This window comes from Dendrobates tinctorius, unplaced genomic scaffold, assembly GCF_039654945.1.
Source record: "Dendrobates tinctorius isolate UK_male_01 unplaced genomic scaffold, ASM3965494v1 ptg000292l, whole genome shotgun sequence".
NCBI classification, from domain to species: Eukaryota; Metazoa; Chordata; class Amphibia; order Anura; family Dendrobatidae; genus Dendrobates; species Dendrobates tinctorius.
In genome coordinates this window covers 3,996,711-4,021,860 of record NW_027361959.1, presented here as the reverse complement: position 1 = coordinate 4,021,860, position 25,150 = coordinate 3,996,711, and the positions used below count along the sequence as shown (strand labels likewise).

General features: G+C 46.1%; 1 protein-coding gene across 2 annotated transcripts in view; it reads left to right on the top strand.

Moving 5' to 3' along the window:
* The window catches only part of MYOZ1 (myozenin 1), a 69,737-nt gene that overhangs the window by 16,998 nt on the left and 27,589 nt on the right, over positions 1-25,150 (top strand). For both annotated transcript variants that reach the window (XM_073560039.1, XM_073560040.1), the window contains exons 2-3: positions 11,635-11,737; positions 19,331-19,521. In XM_073560039.1, coding sequence (XP_073416140.1) covers positions 11,668-11,737; positions 19,331-19,521 — 261 coding nt within the window. In that variant the 5' untranslated portion in view covers positions 11,635-11,667. The remainder of the gene's footprint in view (positions 1-11,634; positions 11,738-19,330; positions 19,522-25,150) is intronic.

Genomic DNA, 25,150 nt, shown 5'->3' with positions numbered 1-25,150 from the left:
AAGCCATCCATCATCATCATCACAAGGGATTCACAATTATAAAGCTTGGACTACTGTCCTTGTTGTGCCACTGCCCAATCTGTAGGCATAGATATAGTGTCTTCAAAACATTAGCCCTAGGGGCTGTATCATGGTTGATGAAGGAAGCAAGGCAGGTCCGAAGGGCCAAACAATTATCATAAAGCCAGGACTACTAGCATAGAGGTGGCCAAGCCCAGTGTCCAGGCATAGCCATAGTGTCTCCAAAAATTAGCCCTAGGGGATGTATCGTAGTTGATGAACGAAGCAAGATAGGTCTGAAGGGCCAAACAATTATGATGAAACTAGGACTACTAGCATAGAGGTGTCACGTAGACCCGTCCTGTGTGACGCGACCCGCAGGCCGGTAACTAAAACAACAAGACGCGGCACGTGATACTGTCCTGTGTGACACGGTCCGCAGGCCGGTAACTAAAACAACAAGACACGGGGAAAGAGGAAACGGTTACAACGGTGGGCCCTGCGACCTCCTGCACTCCCCTGAGTCAGTGTCCCTAATGCTCCTAACATTCCCTATGCCGATCAGGATACCTGTCACCCTAGCACACCCTACACCTATCCCTTGCTAGGGAGCTGGGTGGCGCAGGCACTGGCCCCACCGCTGTACTAATACACACTAAGGAAAAACACAAACAGGGAAACACCTCTTAGCTTTACTCTGTTGCACTTGCTCCTGGCAACAGAGTCCACCACCAGAATGCAGCTCTCCTCCTGAATCGCTGCCACCAAGCTCTGTCAGAACTACAAGTAAGTCCCCTATGACTTCTTCCACACCAGGGCTAAGACAGTGCTGCAAGGAACGCTCTCCAGCTCTTCCTCCACCAAGGATGGTTGAAATGAACACTATCACCAACACTGATTGCAACACCTGTGACTCTTTTATAGCAGAGCCAGCAATCACACCTGCATTATAATCCTGTGCACTTAACTAAAGAAACTAGAGTGCAATGATGCTCACCACCACCGGGGGCAAACTTAGAACAAACGACACCACAGTGCAATAATCCTAATGGCCACCGGGGGCAAAAACCAAACCTAAGCACAGCTTAGGGAAAAAAAAGGTTACCTGTGCTTTTTATCAGTCCTGATCCAGCATGGATCACGACAGTAGGTGGCCGTGCCCAGTGTCCAGGCATAGCAATAGTGTCTCCAAAAATTAGCCCTAGGGGCTGTATCATGGTTGATGAAGGAAGCAAGGCAGGTCTGAAGGGCCAAACAATTATGATAAAGCCAGGACTACTAGCATAGAGGTGGACATACCCAGTGTCCAGGCATAGCCATAGTGTCTCCAAAAATTAGCCCTAGGGGCTGTATCATGGTTGATGAAGGAAGCAAGGCAGGTCTGAAGGGCCAAACAATTATGATAAAGCCAGGACTACTAGCATAGAGGTGGCCATGCCCAGTGTCCAGGCATAGCCATAGTGTCTCCAAAAATTAGCCCTATGGGCTTTATCATAGTTAATGAAGGAAGCAAGACGGGTCTGAAGGGCCAAACAATTATGATGAAGCTAGGGCTACTAGCATAGAGGTGGCTGTGCCCAGTGTCCAGGCATAGCAATAGTGTCTCCAAAAATTAGCCCTAGGGGCTGTATCATGGTTGATGAAGGAAGCAAGGCAGGTCTGAAGGGCCAAACAATTATGATGAAGCTAGGACTAGTAGCATAGAGGTGGCAGTGACCAGTGTCCAGGCATAGCCATAGTGTCTCCAAAAATTAGCCCAAGGGGCATGATACCATGGTTGATGAAGGAAGAAGGGTCTCACTCTCATCACAAGTGCCTCCGATGGGAAATATTAATTGACGTAACATTGATTTTTGCTAGGAACAGCGGAATGCACTAAATAAAAATAAATAATAAAGTGCGTTCGCCGCTCGGGGTCCACCGTGCAATAGATGTTACACCGCTGCTAGGTAATGACAGACGAGCAATATGGCGGTATAATGCGCACGGGTTAGACTTCACCTGAAGTGCGCAAAGCGGGCTCTGTTCACACACAGAGGCGCCGCAACATAAACATAAGAAAATGCTGAGCCTGTTAGTGTCACAGACCACAGGGCAATGCACACACGGTATCTGGTCACAGGAGCAGGACCCAAGGCAGAGGAGCTGCATCCGTCTAGACCTACCGTGTGTGCGGCGTTGCTACTGCGGACGCCAAGGAGGGCTGCAACCGCAGCGCGGCGTAGGGCACGACCGCTAGTCGACAAAGCTAGGAGGCAGGCGCAATGTCGGACGCTAGAGTAGAGGTGCGGAGTGCACAGTGGCCTAAGGCTTGCCACCGACTGGTGCTGACTGCTGCACTAATTCCCTATCCACATGCGTAATATCAGAGGGAAGGGGTTTCAAATGAGTCAGTCACCAGAGTCATACATCCGTCACCATTCACACATTTAGCTTGAAAAGTCTATATTAGCGCATGGCCGAACAGTCATGCACGCTTTTAATAGCCGTGCAGGACCTTCTAGATCTTCGAGATGGACCAATGAGATCTGGAGCAGAACCAGGGCACATGACTCCCGATCTCCAATGGGAGATTGCCTCGTGAGCATGCTCAGTAGGAGCACAGAGGAACTTAGTCTCTGGAGCGGTCTGCTGCAAAGTAATCTTCTTTGCAGTAGATAGACAGCAGGAGATCGCAGAATGTGAGGCTCTGGATTCCTGCAGAGCAGACGCAGAAACCAGACGCCTAACAGTTTTTAGCTTATTGACCATGAGGTACATGTGTCATAAGCAGGATTTGAAAACATGTGTATGAAGAAGAAAAGGTGCTTTTATGTGAAGGTATGGATGTTATCACCAATTTAAAAAAAAAATGTGTTGGGTGACTTTAGGTTGGGATACTGTCATCTGGAGGGCTTAAATACTGTTGCGAATCCAGTCCTTGTTAAATTTTATCAGAGTCAGCCTGTCTGCATTCTCTGATGTCAACCGTGTGCGTGTATCTGTGATGATTGCCCCAGCGGCACTGAACACACGCTCTGACATCACACTAGCAGCAGGGCAGGTCAGCACCTCCATGGCATAGAAGGAGAGGTTGGGCCAACTATGCAGCTTGGATACCCAGTAATTAAACGGTACAGAAGCGTCAGGAAGGACGCAGGTAGGGTCACTTAGATAGTCATTAACAATCTTGTTCAACTTCTCCCTCCTTGACATTGCTACTGTTCCAGCTAGTCCTTTGTGAAGAGCCGGTTTATTGAAGATAGCCCAGTTTGTGGACATTTTACCACCACATCTTTTGGACCTGCTTGGTGTATCTCTCCCCATTAATGCATGCTGTTGCACAGAGCTGGTATCTCTGCTGGCAGTGGTGTCTGAGGGTCCTGTTGCCATCAAATGATCGACAACGGCCTTCTTGAAGGATTCCATTGTGAAACCCCTTGGTGACTACAACAGTAGCGAAGGAAATTTGTCTTTGTACCGTGGGTCTAGAAAGGTGGCCATCCAGTATAGGTTGCTATTGAAAATGTAGATTACGTGAGGGTCTTGGCACAGACAGATATGAAGTGTGCCATGTGTGCCAAGCTGCAAAGAGGCAAATGTTCTGTGACCCCTGAAGGAGGAACAATACCAACCCTCTCCTCACACTGACTCTCCTCCTCCACCTCCTCCTCTTCAGCCCACCCATACTGGACAGACATGAAGCTGGGGTTGGGATTCCCCTCTGTAGCATGAGGTGTCCCCTCGGTACCACTGAAAAAGAAGTCCTCTCCCTCCTCATTTTCATCATCATCTTCATCCCCCAATGTTACCTGATGATATTGGCTGGGCTGGGTAGGATCACCCACTGTGAAATCTTGCTCCATACCTGCCGCAAATACGGCGCACCTTCTCAAGTAGGTAAGGCAAGTCAGGGTATGTTTTTATAAATTTCTGCACCACTAGGTTCAGCACGTGAGCCATGCATGGCACGTGTACCAGCTTCCCAAGCTTTAAAGCCGCCACCAGGTTACGCCCATTGTCGCTGACAACCAGACCAGGTTGGAGTTGCAGTGGGGAGAGCTACTGATCGTTCTGTTGTTTTATTCCTTGCCACAGCTCTGCTGCAGTGTGTGGTGTTTCACCTAAGCAGATCAGCTTCAGCAGAGCGTTTTGCTGCTTTGCCGATGCGCTGCTGCACAGCTCCCAACTTGGGAGTGATGTGGAGGGTAATTCAGCATAAGATGATGAGGCGGAAGAGGGGAGACTGGACGTATATGATGAGGCGGAAACCCTGATTGAGGTTGGGCCCGCTATTCGTGGCGTGGGTAGGATATGTGTTGATGGTCCAGTTTGAGACTTTGTCCCACCCTCCATCAGGTTGAGCCAGTGTGCCGTGACAGAGATGTATCGTCCCTGGCCACAAGTACTTGTCCACGTGTCTGTTGTAAGATGGACCTTCCCGGTTACGACGTTGGTGAGTGCCCGCGTTAGATTGTTTAAGACGTGCTTGTGTAACGCGGGGATGGCACACCGGGAAAAAAAAGTGCCGGCTGGGAACCGAGTATCATGGGGCAGCCACAGCCAAAAGATCACGGAAAGACTGTGTCCCCACAAGCCTAAACGGCAACATCTCCACGGCTTGCAACTTTGCAATGTGCTCGTTCAGCATTTGTGCTTGTAGGTGTGTGGCTTGGTATTTACGCATCCTTTCATAAATCTAGGGCACGGACAATTGGACGCTTTCCTGGGACAAACAAGTGGATGAGCTTGTTGTGGCCTGTGTCTGTGCAACCGCAGCTTGTGAGCAAGAGGTATGATGATCACCTGCTTCCTACCCAGCAGATTGGAAAGGATGTATCACAGGCGACATGGCAGTGGTTTGACCCGCAGTCGCAGACACTGATTTGGTACCCTGCTGTTCAGCCCACTGACTAGGGTGCTTGGCTGCCATGTGTTTCCGCATACTTGTGGTGCTTTGGCTGCCTTTGCCCTGGCCTCTGCTCAGATTCCTATGGCAGATGCTACAGATGACAACATTTGGTTCAGAAGGACTATCGGAAAAAAATTTCCAGACAGCGGCTGAATGCACCCTTGCCTTGACTTGGGGCACAGAGAGATTGCTCTTGGCAACAGTTGACACAGTTCGCACTCTACTCAAACCAGTAGCCCTTGGTGCCTTTGTTGGTGCTACGTATCCACCTTCATCCTCTGTGCTGCTGTGCTGGCTATGCGTGCCAACGGCCCAGGTCGGATCGGTGGTCTCATCATCGACCACCTCATCGTCCATGTAATACTCCTTCCGTGTTGATATTGGCGACTAGCCAGATGGCAACTGTGTGTCATCACCATCAGCCTCCACCTCTTCACCCGGTATATCATGTGGATGGAAGTGGCTTTCTTCTGGACTTGGGGTTTCAAATATTTGGCCATCTTCAACAGACAGTGGCTTTCTTCTTCACGTTCCTCTTCAATGTTGCGCAGTGAGAGGCCAGAGGTAATGCAAGGAAATGGATCAAACAGATCCTCGGAGTGACCAAGGTTGGGGTCAAATGTTTCCTGTGACTCCTGACCGGGTGATGAACTAGGAACAGGTTGAGAATAGGATGACCCAGCGTTATCTGTATGGACAGTAGACTGTTTTGTCATGGACGATTGGGTGCTGCTAGAACATTTCGTTGAGGCCTTATCATCCATCCAAGGCGATATTTGCTCTTGTTCTTCTAGCTTCCAGGCCCGTTTATGTTCCAGACCGGGAAGTTTCGCCAGGAACCTAGATGCATCAACCTTCTTCGATCTCCCAGACTCTGTGCCTTGTTGGGCAACAACGACCCCATGTACACGTCCCTGTCCCTTCACAACAGCCTTTTTAGGAATTTTGGATTTTTCTGCCATAGTTGGAGATGTTCAGATGCAGATATTGAGGAACAAGGAGCTGTTAGTGCTTTGTGGAAGGTAGCACTACAGCCTACAGCCTAGTACTGCTTTGTGTTTTTCAAACAGCACCGCAGCAGCAGAAAAAAATTGCCCTGAGGTTTAAGGTGAGATTAAGCACCCCTGTAACCACACAAGACAGCGGTGCTGCCACGAAAAAACTGCCCTGAGGTTTAAGGCAAGAATACGCAGCCCAGACACCACACAAGACAGCGGTGCTGGCTGCGTGTCACTTGTGTAGTACCGTGCGTGCATCCTATTCGCTGTGAACACAGCACCACAACTGCACAAAAAAACCTGCCCTGCTGGGGTAAATGTAATCTAAAAAAAAGCTGGGAAAACAGTCACTACTCTGTCCCACCCTGTCCTTATACTTTCAGCTCTGAAAAGAGCTTTTGGGTTTCACAGAGGATTTCTGGCTGATTTGAACTAAAAAACACAACTCTCCCTAGCAGCTGCTCACACTCTCTTTACACTAGCTGTGTTCTGCATGCAATGTGCATAAAATGGCAGCTGCAGGGCTTAGTGCCAGGCCATGATGACTGTAAGGACGCTGAGTGGCCAGCCAAACATAGTAATGCCGCCCACAACCTGGAAGGGTGCGGCATTACTGTGATTGGCAACTGCTGGGCGGGAGAACCGAATAGCAAGGCGAGTAGTGAAATACTCGCTATTTTCCGAGTACCGCATTACTCACCGAGTACCGAGTACCCACGAATATGCTCGTTCATCCCTACCTTAGAACTGTCCGGCCTCTATGTATGTCCCTCAGAGCAGTCATATATACCCATTTTGAACACCTGATGATTATAATACATGGTTCTTATAAAAATGTCTTCTCTTCTGTTTCCAGGCTTATTCACAGAATATTCCAGCTAAATGTTATTTTTTTTAAATTTATCCATCTTGTTACAGTTCCTCCATTGTTTCTTTTCCTTACAACTTTTATTTGAGAGTAGTGTGTCTCTGTGTGGGAAGCTCGGTATTTTGTGTCAAGAAGCAGATAAGAAAACAAACAAGAGCTGAAAATTTTCCTTGCTGTGTTCTGATAGAAACCAAGAACATTCTTGGCTCAAAATATTTTGCAAATATAGACATTACCGCCACAATCAGGTAATATACTGAAGAGAGACGGCATTATTACACAGATCAATGGTGTCCTACATACTGGTCAAGGATTTTGCAAACCAAGTCAGACGTGCCTAAAATTTGCTTTATAACCCTTTGGCCTGTTCCACACACTTTGCTTGCTGAAGCTTTGGGGAGGGACCATAGTTTCTTTCCACATAAGACAGATATGTGTTTCCTGTCCGTTTTTATCTTCCATAGCACACTGACCCATAGAGTTTCATTCAGCTTTACACACATCAGTTTTAAAAACAGGTTCATGTCTCGAGTCCATAACACTCACATCAGATCCTGTTTGCATCCATTCTTGGAGATCAGACTTTGTCATTAAAGTCTATGGAGATTCATGAGACACGGATGAAACCAGGAAGACAGACTTTCTTCTTCAGTTTCCCATCAAAGTTTAATCTATTTTTAATTGACCCATTGCTAAAAGTCAATGGAGAAAAAAAAGTTCAGTCTACCTGCTTCAGTGAAAAAAAAGGGATGATAAAAATACAAAAGCATCAAGGAAACAACTGGAATGACACCTGATAAAAAAAAAAAAATTGTTCCATTTCTCTTGGATGGTAATACTCACACAGATGTGTGAATGTAGCCTAAGGGTATGTGCACACAAAATCTTTAAATTATCAGCTGAGTTGCTTCAGGAAAAAGACAATAGTCTTTTTTATGAAACGTCATCGCTGGTGGTTTTGCCATTGATTTTTATGGCACTGTCTTTGCTCCTTCACCAGCATCTTTTCCCTATACTTTCAACTATAAAGAGCCTGGCAGCTTCCAAATGAAGCCACCCAGAGAATGAATTTGTTATTTCTTTTAATGGTTTTGAAAGCAGATAGCGGGATGCAGTGACAGACAGGAGGCAGACCAAGGGTAACAGGTTTTAATAATACAGGGAGTTACTCCACGCAGGGAGATAGGTAAATGTGAGGTACATAACGGGCAGTACAGGAAATATAGGGGTTTGGTTGAGGGGAAATCAACGTAGGAATAACGAGTGAAACTGTTCTCAAAAGAGTCATTTGTCAAACAGACGTTTTTCTGTCAGAATAGGTCCCAGGAACAGGGGACACAGCCTGACGTTGGTATTGTCAAGTTGTTTCCTTGAGGGGAGACAGGAGCATCCTAACGCCCCACACCACCCACCTGTATTAACCCCATACGCCGCTTAATAACACCAGAGGTCAGAAGTTTCTTTGGAATTTGCATGGCCACAGCAGCCTTTAATTAAATCAACAAACAACAATAATAATGTATTATGAACAACATAAATACAATAACTTGAACACTGAGGAGGAGTCCTTGAAGCCACAAGATCTAGGTGAATTACCCCAAAATGCTGTGGACAAAAACCCAACATATTACTCCCAGCCGTTACCCCACAGGCTCAGGAGCACCAACACACCGAGACATATTGTCCACTAAGCAACTAGGGGACCCTACACAGTGAGTCTCCAAAACCAATTTCCAAACGACTCCAAGGACTCCCCCCCCCCCCTCCGAACCGCCATGACCCAAATAACTCCAATTTCACCATCCACCAAAACTGAAGGGAGGGAGGGCAGGACAGGCTTTGTGTGAAAAGAGCGGGAACTGTGAGGAGGAAGGCACACTGCTCCCAACTATATATCAGCAACGCCCCTTCCTTTGAAGCCCAATCCCCCCACCTTCACCTTCCAACCCCCCATCATGTTGACCTCCGCCCACGCTACTTCTGGGAGGAGGGGAGGCTCACCTCCGGCCATTGCTTTATCAGTTCCGGCCCCATCACACAGGTACCTGTGGTGTGGTCGTCCCCCTTACAGTTTCACGATTCCAAACCCTGAAGTGGTTAAAAGAAGTTACAAAACACTGTACATGTGCACAGCAATGGCTATTTCAGATTGACTTACTTAATGTTGTCAAATGTTTTAGTTTTTGTGGGCAATGGCTTATTTTTTACTTTTACACAGTTTACTTGCAATTTTGGATTGGTTGCACTTTCCCCAGAGAGGCACTATCAATTGTAGCTGTATTTGATCATTAATTTTCTTTGTAATAAAAGGCTTTGTTTGGTCATAGTAAAGCAGATTTGCAATTCTGTGAACTATGAATATGTTTACCTGCGTGATTTTTCCACTGAGCTTATTGCATGGGTACCTTTAGGTTCTGCTCAATTAATACCAGCATCTACCTTCTATCATGGGGGCCTTCTGCATCCTGCAGTACATTAATATTGGGACCAGGATCGAGGTAAGGTGTTTTGGTACCCTAGGCAGTTCAGGCAATGGCGCACCCCCATCCTCAACAACCATATCATGATGTAGAGACCAGGCATTACATAGTTGCCATCAGGCCAACTAATCCGAGATTCTGACAGATAGAGCAAGTCTTGCAGTGCTCTGGTCTGGCAGCCACAGACTAGCAACATGGCCACTATACTATGGTCCTGTGAAATCGTCACAAGCATTGTTAGGATTCATCTCGACTCTAGTTGGCAAGTAATAGAAAGCAAGTAAAAGCGCATATTTGTGGTCCCGTGATGACTGGTGGAAGTGGCAGAGCCAAATCGTAACAGTGTGTGTATTACAAACCGTTAGGCCGCGGTCACACTAGAGAGGAATACGGACGAGTGAGAGGCGTTAAAAGCACGCATTACACACGGGCAAATGATTCTCTATGGGTTTGCTCCCAACAGCCGTATATTTCTCGTCTGTATTCTACGGTCCGTGCCAATCGCAGCATGCTGTGATTGTCAGCGTACTACGCCCGTAGTACGCCAATGAAAGTCTATGGGTGCGCTAAAATACGCATTACACACGGACCACACATGTGACTTGCGAGAAATACGCACCCGGTGTCTTTTAGAAAAGCCGGCAATTCAGTGAGCTATACATTATACTCACACTGACAGGTTTAATAAAGAAACGAAAGAATAGATATATACACATAGAATACATACATATATATATATATATATATATATATATATACACATACATGTCATTGTGACAAACATATATATATATATATATATATATATTTATATTTCACAGAGTTCTTCATAGCAGAATAGCCGCTAATTAAATTGCCGGCTTCTATCAAATCATTCCCCAACCCGACATGAAATGACACATGGTTTACATTCAGTAAAGCATTTCATTTCATTTTTTTTATATGTTCCTGACTAATAATTAGATGAGGGTTTGTGTGCAAAATTTGGGAGTTGTAGTTGTTATTTTCAGGGGTTAATTCGTTGTTAAAAAATGAGTGGGCTTCCCATTGCCCTATAGTGGTGGCGAGTGGGTTAATCTAACAAAGGGTTAATGTCACCATTCGATTATAAGGTGACATTAACCCTTTGTTAGATTAACCCATTCGCCACCGCTACAGGGCAATGGGAAGCCTACTCATTTTTTAACAACGAATTAACCCCTGAAAATAACAACTACAACTCCCAAATTTTGCACACAAACCCTCATCTAATTATTAGTCAGGGACATATAAAAAAACATGAAATGAAATGCTTTACTGAATGTAAACCATGTGTCATTTCATGTCGGGTTGGGGAATGATTTGATAGAAGCCGGCAATTTAATTAGCGGCTATTCTGCTATGAAGAACTCTGTGAAATATAAATACTGTATATATATATATATATATATATATATGTTTGTCTCAATGACTTGTGTGTATATATATATATATATATATATATGTATGTATTCTATGTGTCTATATCTATTATTTCGTTTCTGTTAGAAACCCTGTCATAGGGCTCCATTATATGTCCATTTTGCAAGGCTGTGAGAAAATCTCGCCATACGGATTGCATACAGATGCCATACGGATCACATACGGATGCTGACATGCGCAAAATACGCGACCGCACCTTGCTTACGGATGACATACGGAGCACTATTTAGGGGTCATTCATCCGTATTACGCATGTAAACTACGGACCGTATTTTGCGTCGGTTAGTGTGACTCCAGCCTTAAAAGGGAATCTGTCAGTAGGATCAACACTCCTAAGCTGTTTTAATGGCATGCAGGTCTTAGAAAGCTGAATAACATGATACCTTGATATCTGTGATCTGATGTCTTATTCCAAAGAAATCAACGTGTCTTAATATGCAAATGAGCTGTTAGATCTATGAGCCACGCTCATATATCCCCAAGAGTCTGCATACACAGCTTATTTTAATTACTAGTATGAGACATGTATAGACTGATAATCTGCTTTCCTGAGATACATGTCTCACACTGGTAATGTCCCCTTTCATTTACAATAATCTCTGCAGGCAGATTCTCATGCAGATCAGTGTCCCGCTCATAGATCTTAACAACTCATTTACATATAAAGACGTATTAGATATTAAGAAAAATTTGCATTTCTCTGGAACAAGACATATGATCGCATAAGTAAATGTACTGTGTATATTTTGTTTTTCTTTCTATGACCTGCATGCCCAAATTAATGGCTTAGGATTGTTGTTCCTACTGACAGATTGCCTTTAAAGACTTACCTGAACCTTGTAAGAGATTAAATGCCTAGGAAAAACAGTCTGACTTATAAATGTATTACTGAGCTGTTTTCTTTCTAATTAATAATAAAATACGCTTTTTTAACAGAAAAACACAAAGCCTAATAAAGCTTTTGCTGCAATGCCATTGTCTGGAACTCCAGCCCCAAACAAGAGGAAAAAGGCAACAAAGGTCATCATGGAGATAACCCGTGAGTAGATTTAGATGTACTTCTTCTTTTTATTGAAATCAACAATATTTTTCTTCCTTTTGTGTTTTTTTTTAAATATGTATTTTCCTTAAAACTGAGTGGGTACGTGGGCTCCGGATACAGTGGAGGTGGAGAGCTGTGCTTAGTAATGAGACTCAGGCCGGGGTCACACTTGCAACTGCAATGCGAGAAACTTGCCTCTATACCCAGCCTCACTTGCTGTCCAAACCAGGGGCAACATGAATCAGGGCCCAGAACTTCCCCTTCCTCCGTCCTTCTGAGAGTCTATTATTTCAATGTGAGTGAAAAGATCTTAGAATATTATCGTCATACATACCAGACTTGGTGCAAATTTTCAATGGTGTTTTGAAGATGTAAGGTATGGGAATACAATAGCATCTAATGGATGAAAGCTGAACAACCTTCTCCATGCACTACAAATCCCTTCACTGCAGAAATCTGAATGAGGTGCAGATTTTTTCCTTTGCAGCACGTCAATAACTGTTTCAGATTTGAACAATTAAAGATCAATCGTCAGATTTTGCATTACGATCCATATACATTGTTAAATAGATCTCATAGAACTGATGAGGCAGGTGTAATTACTTTGTAAATCCATGTCAGGATGGCCGTATAATCTTGATATTAAAATGAGCATTTCATGAATCCAGAAAATAGTGAGAGCTTATGAGTCTAAGGCTATGTGCACACGTCCGGAATTCCCGCAGAAATTTCCACGGGAATTCCGCAACTCCCTGCCACGGGAAATCTGCGAGAAATCTGCATGCGTAATTCCCGTGTATTTCCCGCGAAAAACTAGCGTTTTGCAAACGTAATTAGCTTGCAGAATACTAGCGTTTTCCAAACGATCTGTAGCATTGCTTGGAAAACTGATTGACGGGTTGGTCACACTGGTCAAACATAGTGTTTGACCAGTGTGACCAACTGTTTACTATGAGGCTGCCTATGCAGCATCAGTAATAAAAAGATATAATGTTTAAAATAATTTAAGAAAAAATCGTGTTATTCTCACCGTCTGGCGGCCGCCGCAGCCTTCCCAAGCCTCGCGATGCTCCCGGCAAGTCCCGTTCCCAGCAATGCCTTGCGACAATGACCTTTGATGACGTAGCGTGTCGTGAGACCGCTACGTCATCAAAGGTCATTGTCGCAAGGCATCGCTAGGAACGGGACTTGCCGGGAGCATAACTGAGGCCTGGGGACGCTGCGTGGGCAGCCGGAAGGTGAGAATAACGCGATTTTTTATTTTAATTCTATTTTTTACAGGGATGTGGTACCCAGGGCCTAGAGGACAGTCTCCTCTCCTCCAGACCCTGGGTTCCATCTGCACATTTTCCACTTACTTTGCGCATGGTGGGCATAGCCACATGGGGAAAGTCAGCGGAACAATGCAATCCTATGTGTGCGGAATTCCCGCGATTCCGCAAAAAGAATGAGCATGCCGTGTATTTTTCCACTATGCAATATTGCCGCGGAAAAATATGCAGCATTAGCACAGCATGTGCGGAATGCCATTGAATACAATGGGTTGCTTATTTTATGCATTTTTGCAGCGTTTTCACTGAAAAAAACGCGGCAAAAACGCATAAAATCCACAGGAATTCCGGACGTATGCACATAGCCTAAGTATATTTAGTCTCCAACCACCCACCCGGCCAAATAGTCAGCTGTGTATTGAGCTGCAGGGAGGTGGAACACTGAGGAGCTATCAATCAAACTAGATGGGTGGAAATTACATTTAGACTGTCAAAAAGGATTATATAGCCAGATACCCAGTATCATCAGGCCTAAGAAATAATAATGTATGCTGCTTATATTGTGAAATATTGTGAAATCTTGTGATATATAATTAACCTCTTAATGCTCCATGATGGTTATACCCATCATGGAGTGAGTCGGGGTGTGTTCAGACAGGCCTCAGGGGCTGCTCCATAAAGCACAAATGCTAGCTTTATCATATAGCCGCCATTTGCCTCTAAGTGCAGCAATGAAAGCTAGCTTCCATTACTGCTAGTGATGCCTTAGGCTACTTTCACACTAGTGTCGTGCGACGCACGTCGTCCTGCGTCGGGGCGACGTAGCGTCGCACGTTGTGAAAGTTTTTCAACGCATCCGCTGCCCCATTGTAATGTCCAGGGAAGAGGGGGCGGAGTTTTGGCCGCACATGCTCAGTCGAAAATGGCGGACACGACGCACAAAAAAAGTTACATGTAACGTTTTTGTGTGCGTCGCGGCCGCCAAAACACGACGCATCCGTCGCACGATGGATGCGACGTGTGGCCATACGTGGCAATGCGTCGCTAACACAAGTCTATGGAGAAAAAACGCATCCTGCGGGCAACTTTGCAGGATGCGTTCTTTCTCCAAAACGACGCATTGCGACGTACGTCGCACGACGCTAGTGTGAAAGTAGCCTTAATTGCTGCTGTCATTAACTGACAGCTACTCATATTTTATTCCAGGCCTATTTCATGTCTGTGTCAAAAGTAAATTGTTGTGATTTTTGCTGTGAATAACTTGATGAGGCTGACGAATTTACTTTGAACATCCATGTCAGAATGACTATATAATCTTGATGTTAAAATAAGCATTTTATTAGCACAGCTAAAGAGTGAGAATGCTCATGAATCCAAGTGTTTTCAGCCTCCGCCAACCCAACCTGACTGACAGCTACAGCCTGTGCTCAGCAGCGGGGAGGAGAAGCATGGAAGAGCGATCACGTAAGTTTTAGATTTTCATGAAGGATTATACAGCCATTGCAATGTGTAAGAACACTTGTAACATCAGGTCCAAAAGACCTATATAGAAATGTATGCGGCTTTTAGGCCGGAGTCACACTGGCGAGGAATACGGGACAGTGAGAGGCGCAAAAAGCACGCATTAGACACGGACAAATGATTCTCTATGGGGTCACTCGCACCAGCCGTATATTTCTCCTCAGTATCCTACGCTCCGTGCCACTCGCAGCATGCTGCGATTGTCAGCGTACTACAATGCAAGTCTATGGGTGCGCAAAAAATACGGATTACACACGGACCACACATGTGACTTGCGAGAAATACGCACCAGGTGTCTTTTAGAAACCCTGTCATAGGGCTCCATTATATGTCCATTTTGCAAGCCTGCGAGAAAATCTCGCCATACGGATGCCATACGGATTGCATACGGATGCTGACATGCGCAAAATACGTGACCACACCTTGATTACGGGTGACATACGGAGCACTATTTAGGGGTCTGTCATCCGTATTACGCATGTAAAATACTGACCGTATTTTGCACAGGTTAGTGTGACTCCAGCCTTATTGTGATATCTGGACACAGATTCTCTTTAAATTCAATGAGATCAATGAGATCTGCAGCAAAACATATACAGTGAATCTCCTGTCATTCTGCAGCAAAATCTACAGGTACAGACAACTGTGAAATACAAAGAACTTATCTTTCTATGGTAGATTCTTCTCCTGTTGGTTTCAACATTGTGGAGCGTTCATATGTTTTTAATGGGGCAAGGGGAGAAAGCTGCTGCTATAGACTATTCTTCCTTGAGAGTAAAAGTATAAGGTGTTTAAAGCAGGGCCAGGACAATGAGCAGGCAGGCTAGGCATCTGCCTAGAACCTCACCTCTTGCCTACCCAAGGCGGGAACTCTGGAAAACAAATTGCTTAATGCCTGCGGTTGCCCGACATCTTCTTGCGGCCGCACACTTTCATCACAGTGACAGTTGCAGCACAGGCACGGAGGTGGGTGATGTCAGTCACTGACAACCACTCACCCCTCTCTCTGTCTTGCGCCCAGTCGTCGCTCCCTCTCTGCTCTCAATTACATTCGTGTCTATCAGACGCTAATGTAATTGCAATGTGCTCCTCCCGAGACATGAGGAGAAGGGTAGTTACTTCCAGCCCGCACCTTGTTGGAGAAGGTGCACACAGGGGACATTGGATGGAGCGGTGCCATTGTGCAATTCAGAACCCACTGATGCTCAGAGGTGATGGTGGACAGGAGCTGGGATTGCGTGAGTATGCGTATGTGAGTATTTTTTTTTATTTTTTTTAAATTCTTATATTACTGTGCAGGGAGGCATAAAATGAGGGGAGGGGTTGTACAGATTGGGGATAAAATGAGGAAAGGGGCTGTGCAGATTGGGGGATTAAACTGGGGGGCTCTGTGCAGATGCGAGGAATAAAATGAGGGGCTGCGCAAGGGGGCATGAAATGAGAAGTAGTGTGGGGAGGTCATGAAATGAGGTGATGTGCGTTTGGACAATGAAATGAATAGCTGTGAAGGGAGACATCAAAGTATATGAGGAGCTGTGGTGGCCATACTGTATATGGGGCTGAGGAGGTCATTATACTGGGGGGCTGTGGTGACCATACTGGATAGAGAGTTGTGGTGAATATCATACCATTTGGGGTGTTGTTTGAGGGGCATTATTATGTATGGGGTGTTGTGAGGATCTTCATAGTATACATGGGGGCTGTTTTGGTGGGGGACAGTGTGGAGATATAGAAAGTGTAGCGGGGACAGTCATGTTATAGGCAGGGCAGATGGTGTGGCGGTTATAACTGTTAATAGTAGACAGTGTGGAGGTCAAATACCATAGGAGGCTCAATTAAGGTACAGTATGCGCAGATATTTTTATGCAGATGGCATTTTAATAAGACTCTTTTTTTAAGGGCACTGTGTTGGGATGTGTTGCAAAACACTGGAGAAGCGGGAGCTCAGCAGAGAACAGCTGTGGATGTAAAGAGTCATCATGGCATCTAGTCAAGATGAAGACGAAAAGAAAGAGACAACTCCAGAGAAGACGTAATCTATGAGGTACCTGGATGTAAATATTTATTTGTGATACTGACTAATTTTCATCAGTACTGTGATTCCTGTATGGTCAGTAGTCTGATGATGGCTGTTAATAACAACTCCCAGTATCTCTTTGCCATTGTTAAGAACATACTGGGAGTTGTAGGGTTGTAGGTCCTTCCAAAACAATTGTTTATGAGGCTGACTTGATATTACAATTAACTGTTGCACTAAGCTTGGTTCTTATATTCAAGTACTCATGGTTCTGGCTATGTATTCATGTACTTATGGTGGTTCTGGTAACGTATTCATGATGTAGTACTGATGGAGTGTGTTCATGTATTTATGTACTGATGGTGGTACTAAGGATGCATTCATTTACTAATGGTGGCTCTGGTGATGTATTGATGGTGGGCCTTGTGACATTCATGTACTGATGGTGGCTCTAGAGATATATCTATTTACTGATGCTGTTTCTGGTGCCATATTCATGTACTATTGATGGCTCTGGTGTTCTAATTATGCACTCTTTATGATTTTGGCTTCATATTTATGTACTGATTATGGTTATGGTGATGAACATATCACCAGAATTATCATCAGTGCATGAATAAAGCCCCTTTACAACCATCTCTACATGAATATGTCACCAGAATCGGTATACATCTCCAGAACCACCATCGGTTTTGGGCAAGCTGTATTTGTCACATGACGGACGCAAAAACCATCAGACATATCACTTTATTTATAAAGGGAGTCTGTTTATTTTCTATTAAAGTATTTGCCAAATGCTAGGCACCTTAAATAAAACCGAACAGCCCCGATTATAGATTATATCGATACGCTTTATTAGTTTCCATAACTATCCTTAGTTTCTACATTTAAAATATAAGATATCAGGGATCAATATTTTTCCCCCCGTTTTGTGTAAATGGTCAGAAAAAATGATTGATTTTTTTTCTAACTTTGAAATTGCACCCCCTGTTAAATCACATCCCTAAAATGTACCACTTTTTTAACTTTTTTTGTGAAAAAGGTAACAATTCTAGTGGAAGTGGTCAGTTTTCAGTTTGCTACCTAACCCATCGGAGGGTAAGGGATGATGTGCATTACTGGTTGTTATTTTAGTCTCTGAGCCATTCCTTTGCTATGGGGTGGGGTGGGGTGGAGGGGCGCCATTGGCTTCATCTGCCTAGGGCACTAAAATGCTTTGTCCCGACCCTGGTTTAAAGTGAAACTTTCAGATCCCCTATTCAGTCACCATCTTCTGGAGAGTGCTGGGAAGCACAAATACTCATTAAATGGTCAGCTAGACCTGCCCAAATCAGTGGATTCAGAAGCCTTTAAGCAGTGTGTAAAGTACCTTAAGATATATTAGGACTTTAAGTGATTCCTTTGTGTATTATAATTTCTCACTAGTTAGTATGAAGCAGAGGGTTTACTGTATATTCAGCCTTTTGGAAAATATTGCTAAAGCAATGTAAAATCATATTTTTTTTTAAATGACAAACTACTGATTTTACAATCATAGCTACGCCTACACACGTGGTCAAAATTGTTGGTACCCCTCATTTAATGACAGAAAAACCCACAATGGTGACAGAATTACTTGAATCTGACAAAAGTAATACTAAATTTAAAAAATCTATGAAAAATGAACAAATGAAAGTCATGCATTGCTTTTCAACCATGCTTCCACAGAATTTTAAAAAAAATAAAACCCATGAAATAGGCCTGGACAGAAATGATGGTACCCTTAATATTTTGTTGCACAACCTTTTGAGGCAATCACTGCAATCAAATAATTCCTGTAACTGTCAATGAGACCTCTGCACCTCTCAACAAGGATTTTGGCCCACTCCTCAAGAGCAAACTGCTCCAGTTGTCTCCTGTTTGAAGGTTGCCTTTTCAAGATGGCATATTTCAGCTCTTTGCAAAGATGCTTAATAGGATTTAATAAGTGCCACATAATCAAGTAGAAGGCAGCACCCCCTCTCCCTTCCAGGGGCAGCAGACCACTGCCATGACGGATGTAATGGGACAAACAAATTCATTTGTGACAACTCTCTCTGTATGTATAGCTTGATGTCTGGTAGATAGCTGCTTCTCATACAGAATTCTGCAGACGTGACTTTCTAGGATAAAGCATAACTGTAATACGTGTTCAGCTTTCACCCATGATGGACTTTGTTTGGGAACTTCTAACAGTGAGTGATGCCTAATTTTGGACATCTACATTTAATGCAGATGGACAGAAAAATAGGTTTCTGCGTGATACCACTATAATTGTATCCAAGACATTATGATAATCTACAAAGCCTATATCTGTCTGTCCATCTGAATATCTTTGCCTGTAGACCTGCTGAGGAGATCCTATAGTAGTGTGTTTCCTAAACTAATTAAATCCACTATTAATAGTTAATTTAGGGCAGGACCATGATTGGAGCAGTTGCACTCAACTCTTCACCTGTCACTCTTGAACAGAGGGTGTATTGATCATAATAGTCTCTGGAGGACACAAGTAGCTTGCACTCTCTGTGATGCTACACAGAATTCCCTAGGTTTTTGAGTGGGTGCTATTATTTACATCACTGTATGATCTACTATTCGAGCATTTATGGTACATCCGAAGACAATGACATTAATAGAAGTCACTGCCCAGGACACAACTCAACCCTACATGGGCGCTAAGTCCATTCATTGAATGAAAACTTTATAAAAACTTTATCTTCTAAGATGTCAAAACTGTTTAACATATTACTGTTATCCCTTTAGCAACAGGAGAAGGGGAGCAGGAGGTCTCCAGGCTAAATTTAGGGAAGAAGATCAGCGTTCCCAGGGATATCATGCTGGAGGAGCTATCTTTATTAAGCAATAAAGGCTCCAAGATGTTTAAACTGCGTCAAAAGAGAGTGGAAAAATTCATCTATGAGAACAATCCTGACGTGTTCTCTGACAACTCATTGGTAAGTTGATGAAAAGACATGTTTTAGTTATTATAAACAGAGAGGTTTGTTATCATCCCAAGGTGGTAACGTAGTCACGTATTTGATCATTTTCACTTGGACATAAGGAATACATTATTCTTATTCTTATTATTTATTTATATAGCACCATTGATTCCATGATACTGTACATGAGAAGGGGTTACATACAAATTATCGGTATCACTTACAGTAAACAAACTTACAATAACAGACTGATACAGAGGGGAGAGGACCCTGCTTACATTCTACAAGATGGTGGGGAAGGAGACAGTAGGTTGGGGGGTTGCGGCAGCTCCAGTGTTGGCGAGGCGGTTGCTCCAGTAGTGGTGAGGAGGCAGCGGGGTCATTGCAGGCTGTAGGCTTTCTTGAAGAGGTGGGTTTTCAGAGTCTGTCTGAAGGATCCGAATGTGATTGATAGTTGGACTTGGTGGGGCACAGAATTCCAGAGGATGGGGTATATTCGGAAGAAGTCTTGGAGGCAATTAGGTGAGGAGCGAAAAATTATGGAGGAGAGAAGGACGTCTTGGGAGGACCGGAGATTATGTGAGGGAAGATATCGGGAGATTTGTCCAGAGATATATGGAGGAGACAGGTTATGGATGGTTTTGTAGGTCAGTATTATTAATTTGAACTGGATATGCTGAGGGAATGGGAGCCAGTGAAGAAATTTGCGGAGGAGCAGCAAGGAGAGAGATAAATTAGTCAGGCAGCAGAGTTAAGGATGGACTGGAGAGGTGCGAGAGTGTTAGCAGGGAGGCCACAGAAAAGGATGTTGCAGTAGTCGAGGCGGGAGATGATGAGGGCATGCACAAGCCCTTACATTACAAGCGGAGAGCCACACCAAGTCGCCAGGAGAAAAGGTCGGAGCGGGGTGCCGGTGTGTGTCAGCGGAGGACCTCATTCTCTCCTTGGAGGCCCAGATGGCATCCTGAGTGCGGTCCCAAATGTCACGTGCCACCACCGCCCAGTCTGCCACCCTAGAGTCGGTGGACGACACGGGCATGGGCTCTGGAACGTGCGGATGCTGGCCGTAATTAAGGAGGAATGGGGTCTGACCGGTGGAATCAGCCACAACGTGGCTCAAAGCAAACTCCGCCCACAGCAGCAACGATGCCCAGTCATCCTGCCTGGCTGAGACAAAATGTCATAGATATGTGACCAGGGTCTGGTTGGCCCTCTCTACCAACCTGTTCGTCTCAGGGTGATAGGCCGTAGAGAGATTCAGCTCAAAACTGAGCAGGTGACAGCTTTCTCCAAAACCGAGACGTGAACTGGGGACCCCGGTCGCTGACAATCTTGTCCGGCATGCCATGTAGGCGGAAGACATGCTTAATGAACAACGCTGCCAGGCCCCATGCAGAAGGCAGCCGGGAAAGAGCCACCAGGTGCACCATCTTAGTGAAATGGTCGTTGACAACCCAAATGACTGTGCTGCCACTGGACTTGAGCAGTCCCACCACAAAGTCAATAGTGACCATCTCCCAGGGCCTGTCCGCTATCGGCAGGGGGTAAAGTAGCCCAGCGGGCCGCTGCCGAGGAGACATATTTTGGGCGCAGGAGACACACACCCGAATATAGTCCCTGACGTCACGGCCACCAGTACGTCCTCACCAGAAGCTCAGAGGTCCGTTTTGTCCCAAAATATCCACCCACCCTGGGCGAGTGAGCCCAAGAGAGGACCTCCGGTCACAGACAGGCAGGGACAAAAGTCTTGCCCGGATGTACTGACTCAAGGGCGACCAGAGCCACGGTCCCCAGGCTCTCGGATGGGATAATCAGCCAAGGCTCTTCCTCCGATGACACCACAGAGCGAGAAAGGGCATTGGCACGGACGTTCTTCTCCCCAGAGAGAAAATGTAGGGTAAAGTGGAACCGGGAGATGAAAAGGGACCATCTGGCCTGGCGAGAGTTCAGCCGCTGGGCTTTCTGCAAATACATCAAGTTCTTGTGGTTGGTGAACACCTGGAAAGGGTGGTGAGCCCCCTCCAGGAGGTGTCTCTATTCTGAAAAGGCCAACTTCATCGCTAGCAACTCCCTGTCCCCGATGGAATAATTCCTCTCTGCCGGTGTGAAGGTCTTGGAGAAAAAGAAGCATGGCTGCTTCTGACCTTGCATGTCCTTCTGGTAAAGGACCACTCCAGTACCGACGGAAGACGCATCCACCTCTAAAACAAAGGGTTTATCTACATCGGGGCGATGTAGAATGGGAGCGCTAGCGAAATGGCACTTTAATGGAGGAGAAGGCCTTGGAGACAGATCCAGACCACAACTTGGGATTTGCTCCCTTCTTGGTGAGGGCCACCAAGGGGGCTACCAAAGTCGAGAAGTGGGGGATTAATTGGTGATAGTAATTTATGAACCCCATAAAGCGCTGCACCGCTTTGAGAGAATGGGGTTCCTGCCAATCCATCACCGCCTGTAGCTTGGCAGGATCCATGGCCTATCCCTGGGCGGAGATGATATAGTCGAGGAAAGGCAAGGACTCCTGCTCAAACACACACTTCTCCAACTTGGCATAGAGGGAGTCTGCCCGCAGGAGGTCGAAAACTTTGCAAACATCTCTCCGGTGGGAGTCAATATCTGGAGAGTAGATGAGAATATCATCCAGATAGACTACTACCGAGGTGGTAAGCATATCCCAGAGGATATCGTTCACAAAGTCTTGGAAGACGGCCGGAGCATTACAGAGCCTGAAGAGCATCACCAGGTATTCATAGTGTCCATCCATCCCTGGTGTTAAATACCATCTTCCATTTGTCCCCCTCATGGATGCGAATCAGGTTGTTAGGCTACTTTCACACTTGTGTTTTTTTGTGCTGCACACCGTGCGCAGTGCAAACGCACATAAAAGACGCATCATGCGTTTTTGTGCGTTTTTGCACGCATTTTTTTTTTTAAAAAAAAGCATGTTTTTTTTGCGCTGACGTGCGCATGTGAATGTCAGCGCACCCATAGACTATAATGGGTGGTTGGGTAAAAAAAAACGCATTGCGTGCGCATGCGTTTTTTTGGGGCAAGTCGGACGCTCAAAAAATGCAACAGAGTCCATTTTATGCACCTGAGCGCACACTACAAAAAATGCATGCGCATACAAACGTGTACAAACGCATGTGTATGCGCATCCATGTTAAGAATAAGAAAAAACCACATGCGTTTTTTTTGCGCGAAAAAACAGCGCAAAAAAACGCAAGTGTGAAACCAGCCTAAGCCCCCCACAGATCAAGTTTGGTAAACACTCTCGCTCCCCGTAGCCTATCAAACAGCTCTGATATGAGGGGCAGAGGATACTTATTCTTAATGGTGATGGCGATAAGACCCCTGTAATCGATGCAAGGACGTAGTTCTCCGTTCTTCTTCTGGATGAAGAAGAATCCAGCCCATGCTGGTGACACCGACTTCCTAATAAATCCCCTTGCCAGATTCTCCCTGATATACTGAGACATGGCCTGTGTCTCCGGGAGAGAAGGGGGGTAGGCTCGAACCCGAGGAGGCTCAGCACCAGGCAAGAGGTCAATAGGACAGTCGTAGGGGCGATGGGGCGGAATAGTCTCCGCCGCCCGCTTGGAGAGCACGTCTGCATACTGTTGATAGTGTGTGGGCAGAGAGGAATGATCTGCGGGGACTTCGGTGGAAGCAACCTGAACGCACTCCCTCTGGCATTCACCCTCACAGGCTTTACCCCAACCAAGAATCCTCCCCGAGGACCACTCTATATGGGGAGAGTGGAACCGTAACCAGGGAACCCCTAAAAGGACCTGATTGATACCCTCGGGCATGACGAGGAGGGATATCGTCTCCTGATGGGACGGAGACACCGAGAGCATCAGCGGGATGGTCTGGTGGGTAATTTGTGAGGGTAGAATTGCAACGTTCACCACCCTAATGATGACTGGCTTGGCCACCATAACCAGGGGTATTGCGTGCCGTTGAGCGAAGGCAGAAGACATGAATTTGCCCTCCGCTCTCGAGTCCATGCAAACCTCCACTGCCAGAGTGGATGAACCAACCTCAAGTGTTCCCTTAAAGGTCAGCTTGGAGGTAAACACCGCTGATTCTAGTGAGCCCCCTCCTATGACCACTAGGGGTGAGAGTTTTCCCAACCGCTGTGGGCACGTGTTGGCAAGGTGATCAGACTGCCGGCAAGCATGGCAGAAAACAGGTGCTCGAGCAGACCGGGATCGGGATCGTGCACGAGAAAACCCCATGGCCCCCTGAGACTTGGACGCCCAATCGGGAGATTCCAGAGGTTTAGCGAAACTAGGTGCCAACCTATGACTCTGCCTACACTGGGACCGCTCATACCTTCGCTCGGTAAAGCGAAGGTCTATACGGGTGGAGACGATGATAAGTTCCTCCAGTGTGGCAGGAACCTCCCTGGTGGACAGAACGTCCTTCACATGTTCAGCCAAGCCTCTCCAGAAGACCGGAATGAGGACCTTATCTGGCCACTCCAACTCTGAGACCAGGGTCCGGAACTGGATGGCGGAATGGCTGACCAAAGACGAGCCCTGTGACAATGCCAGCAGCTGGCATGCGGTGTCATGGGTGAGTCGCAGTCCCAAGAAGACCTGCTTCAGAGTGGCCAAAAACTGGGAGGCACTGTGCACCACATGATCACCATGCTCCCACAGAGGTGTGGCCCACTCCAAAGCCCTGCCCGACAAGAGGGAAATGATAAATTCCACCTTAGCCCGTTCGGAGGGGAATCGTGCAGCCAGCAGTACCAGCTGAATAACACACTGGCTCACGAAACCCCTGCAGGCAGCACTATCACCCGAGAACTTCTCGGGCAGTGGAAGATGGGACAAAGTCGGGGCAGGGATAGCAGTGGTCACACGGGAGACAGCCTCTGTGGCTGCCTGGAGCGCTACCGCGGTAACATCCGCAGCTGAGGCTGGATGCTCAAGAGCCTCCAACCTGCCCTCCAGCTGCCGGATGTACGCATGGAGTCACTGCTCGTCCGCCATTAGAGCCAGACTCTGGCGCTAATATAATATTAGGGTTCGTGGATCGCACTAAATATAAAATATGAGAAAGTGCGATCGCAACCCGGAGTCCACCGTGCAGAGATGGTAAATTGCTGCTCGGTAATGGCGGACACTGTGTACTGACTGAACACTGGCGGGATAACCACTGACCTGATGTGTACAAAAGCGAACTCTGCTGCACAGAGCCGCTGAAACAAATGCTGGAGCCTGTTAAGCTCACAGGGCTCAGCAGGGTGAACGCTAGTACAAGGTCACAGGACTCTGTCCCAGAGACAGAGAAAAGAGTCCCTCTAGACCGCTAGCGCTCAGCACCGCGGCTGCAGTGCCAGCAAGAGGGCATCAGATATATAGTGCACCGAGTGCCCACTGCACCGCTCTGATGAACGCCACCCAGACTAGGGAGGAAAGCACTAGACTTGCGCACGGCGCCGCACTGGCGGATGCAGCTTCTAAATGTGGTACTACTGTGCCTAGGACTAAATGATGCAAAATGGCGCTGAGCGAGGTGCTGTGACTGGATAGCACAGTGGCGCTAGACAATGCCACTAATAGACGCTGACTCTATACCCTAAACCCTTTAACAAGCACAACCAGAGGGAGGGAGTCATAAGGAGTCAGTC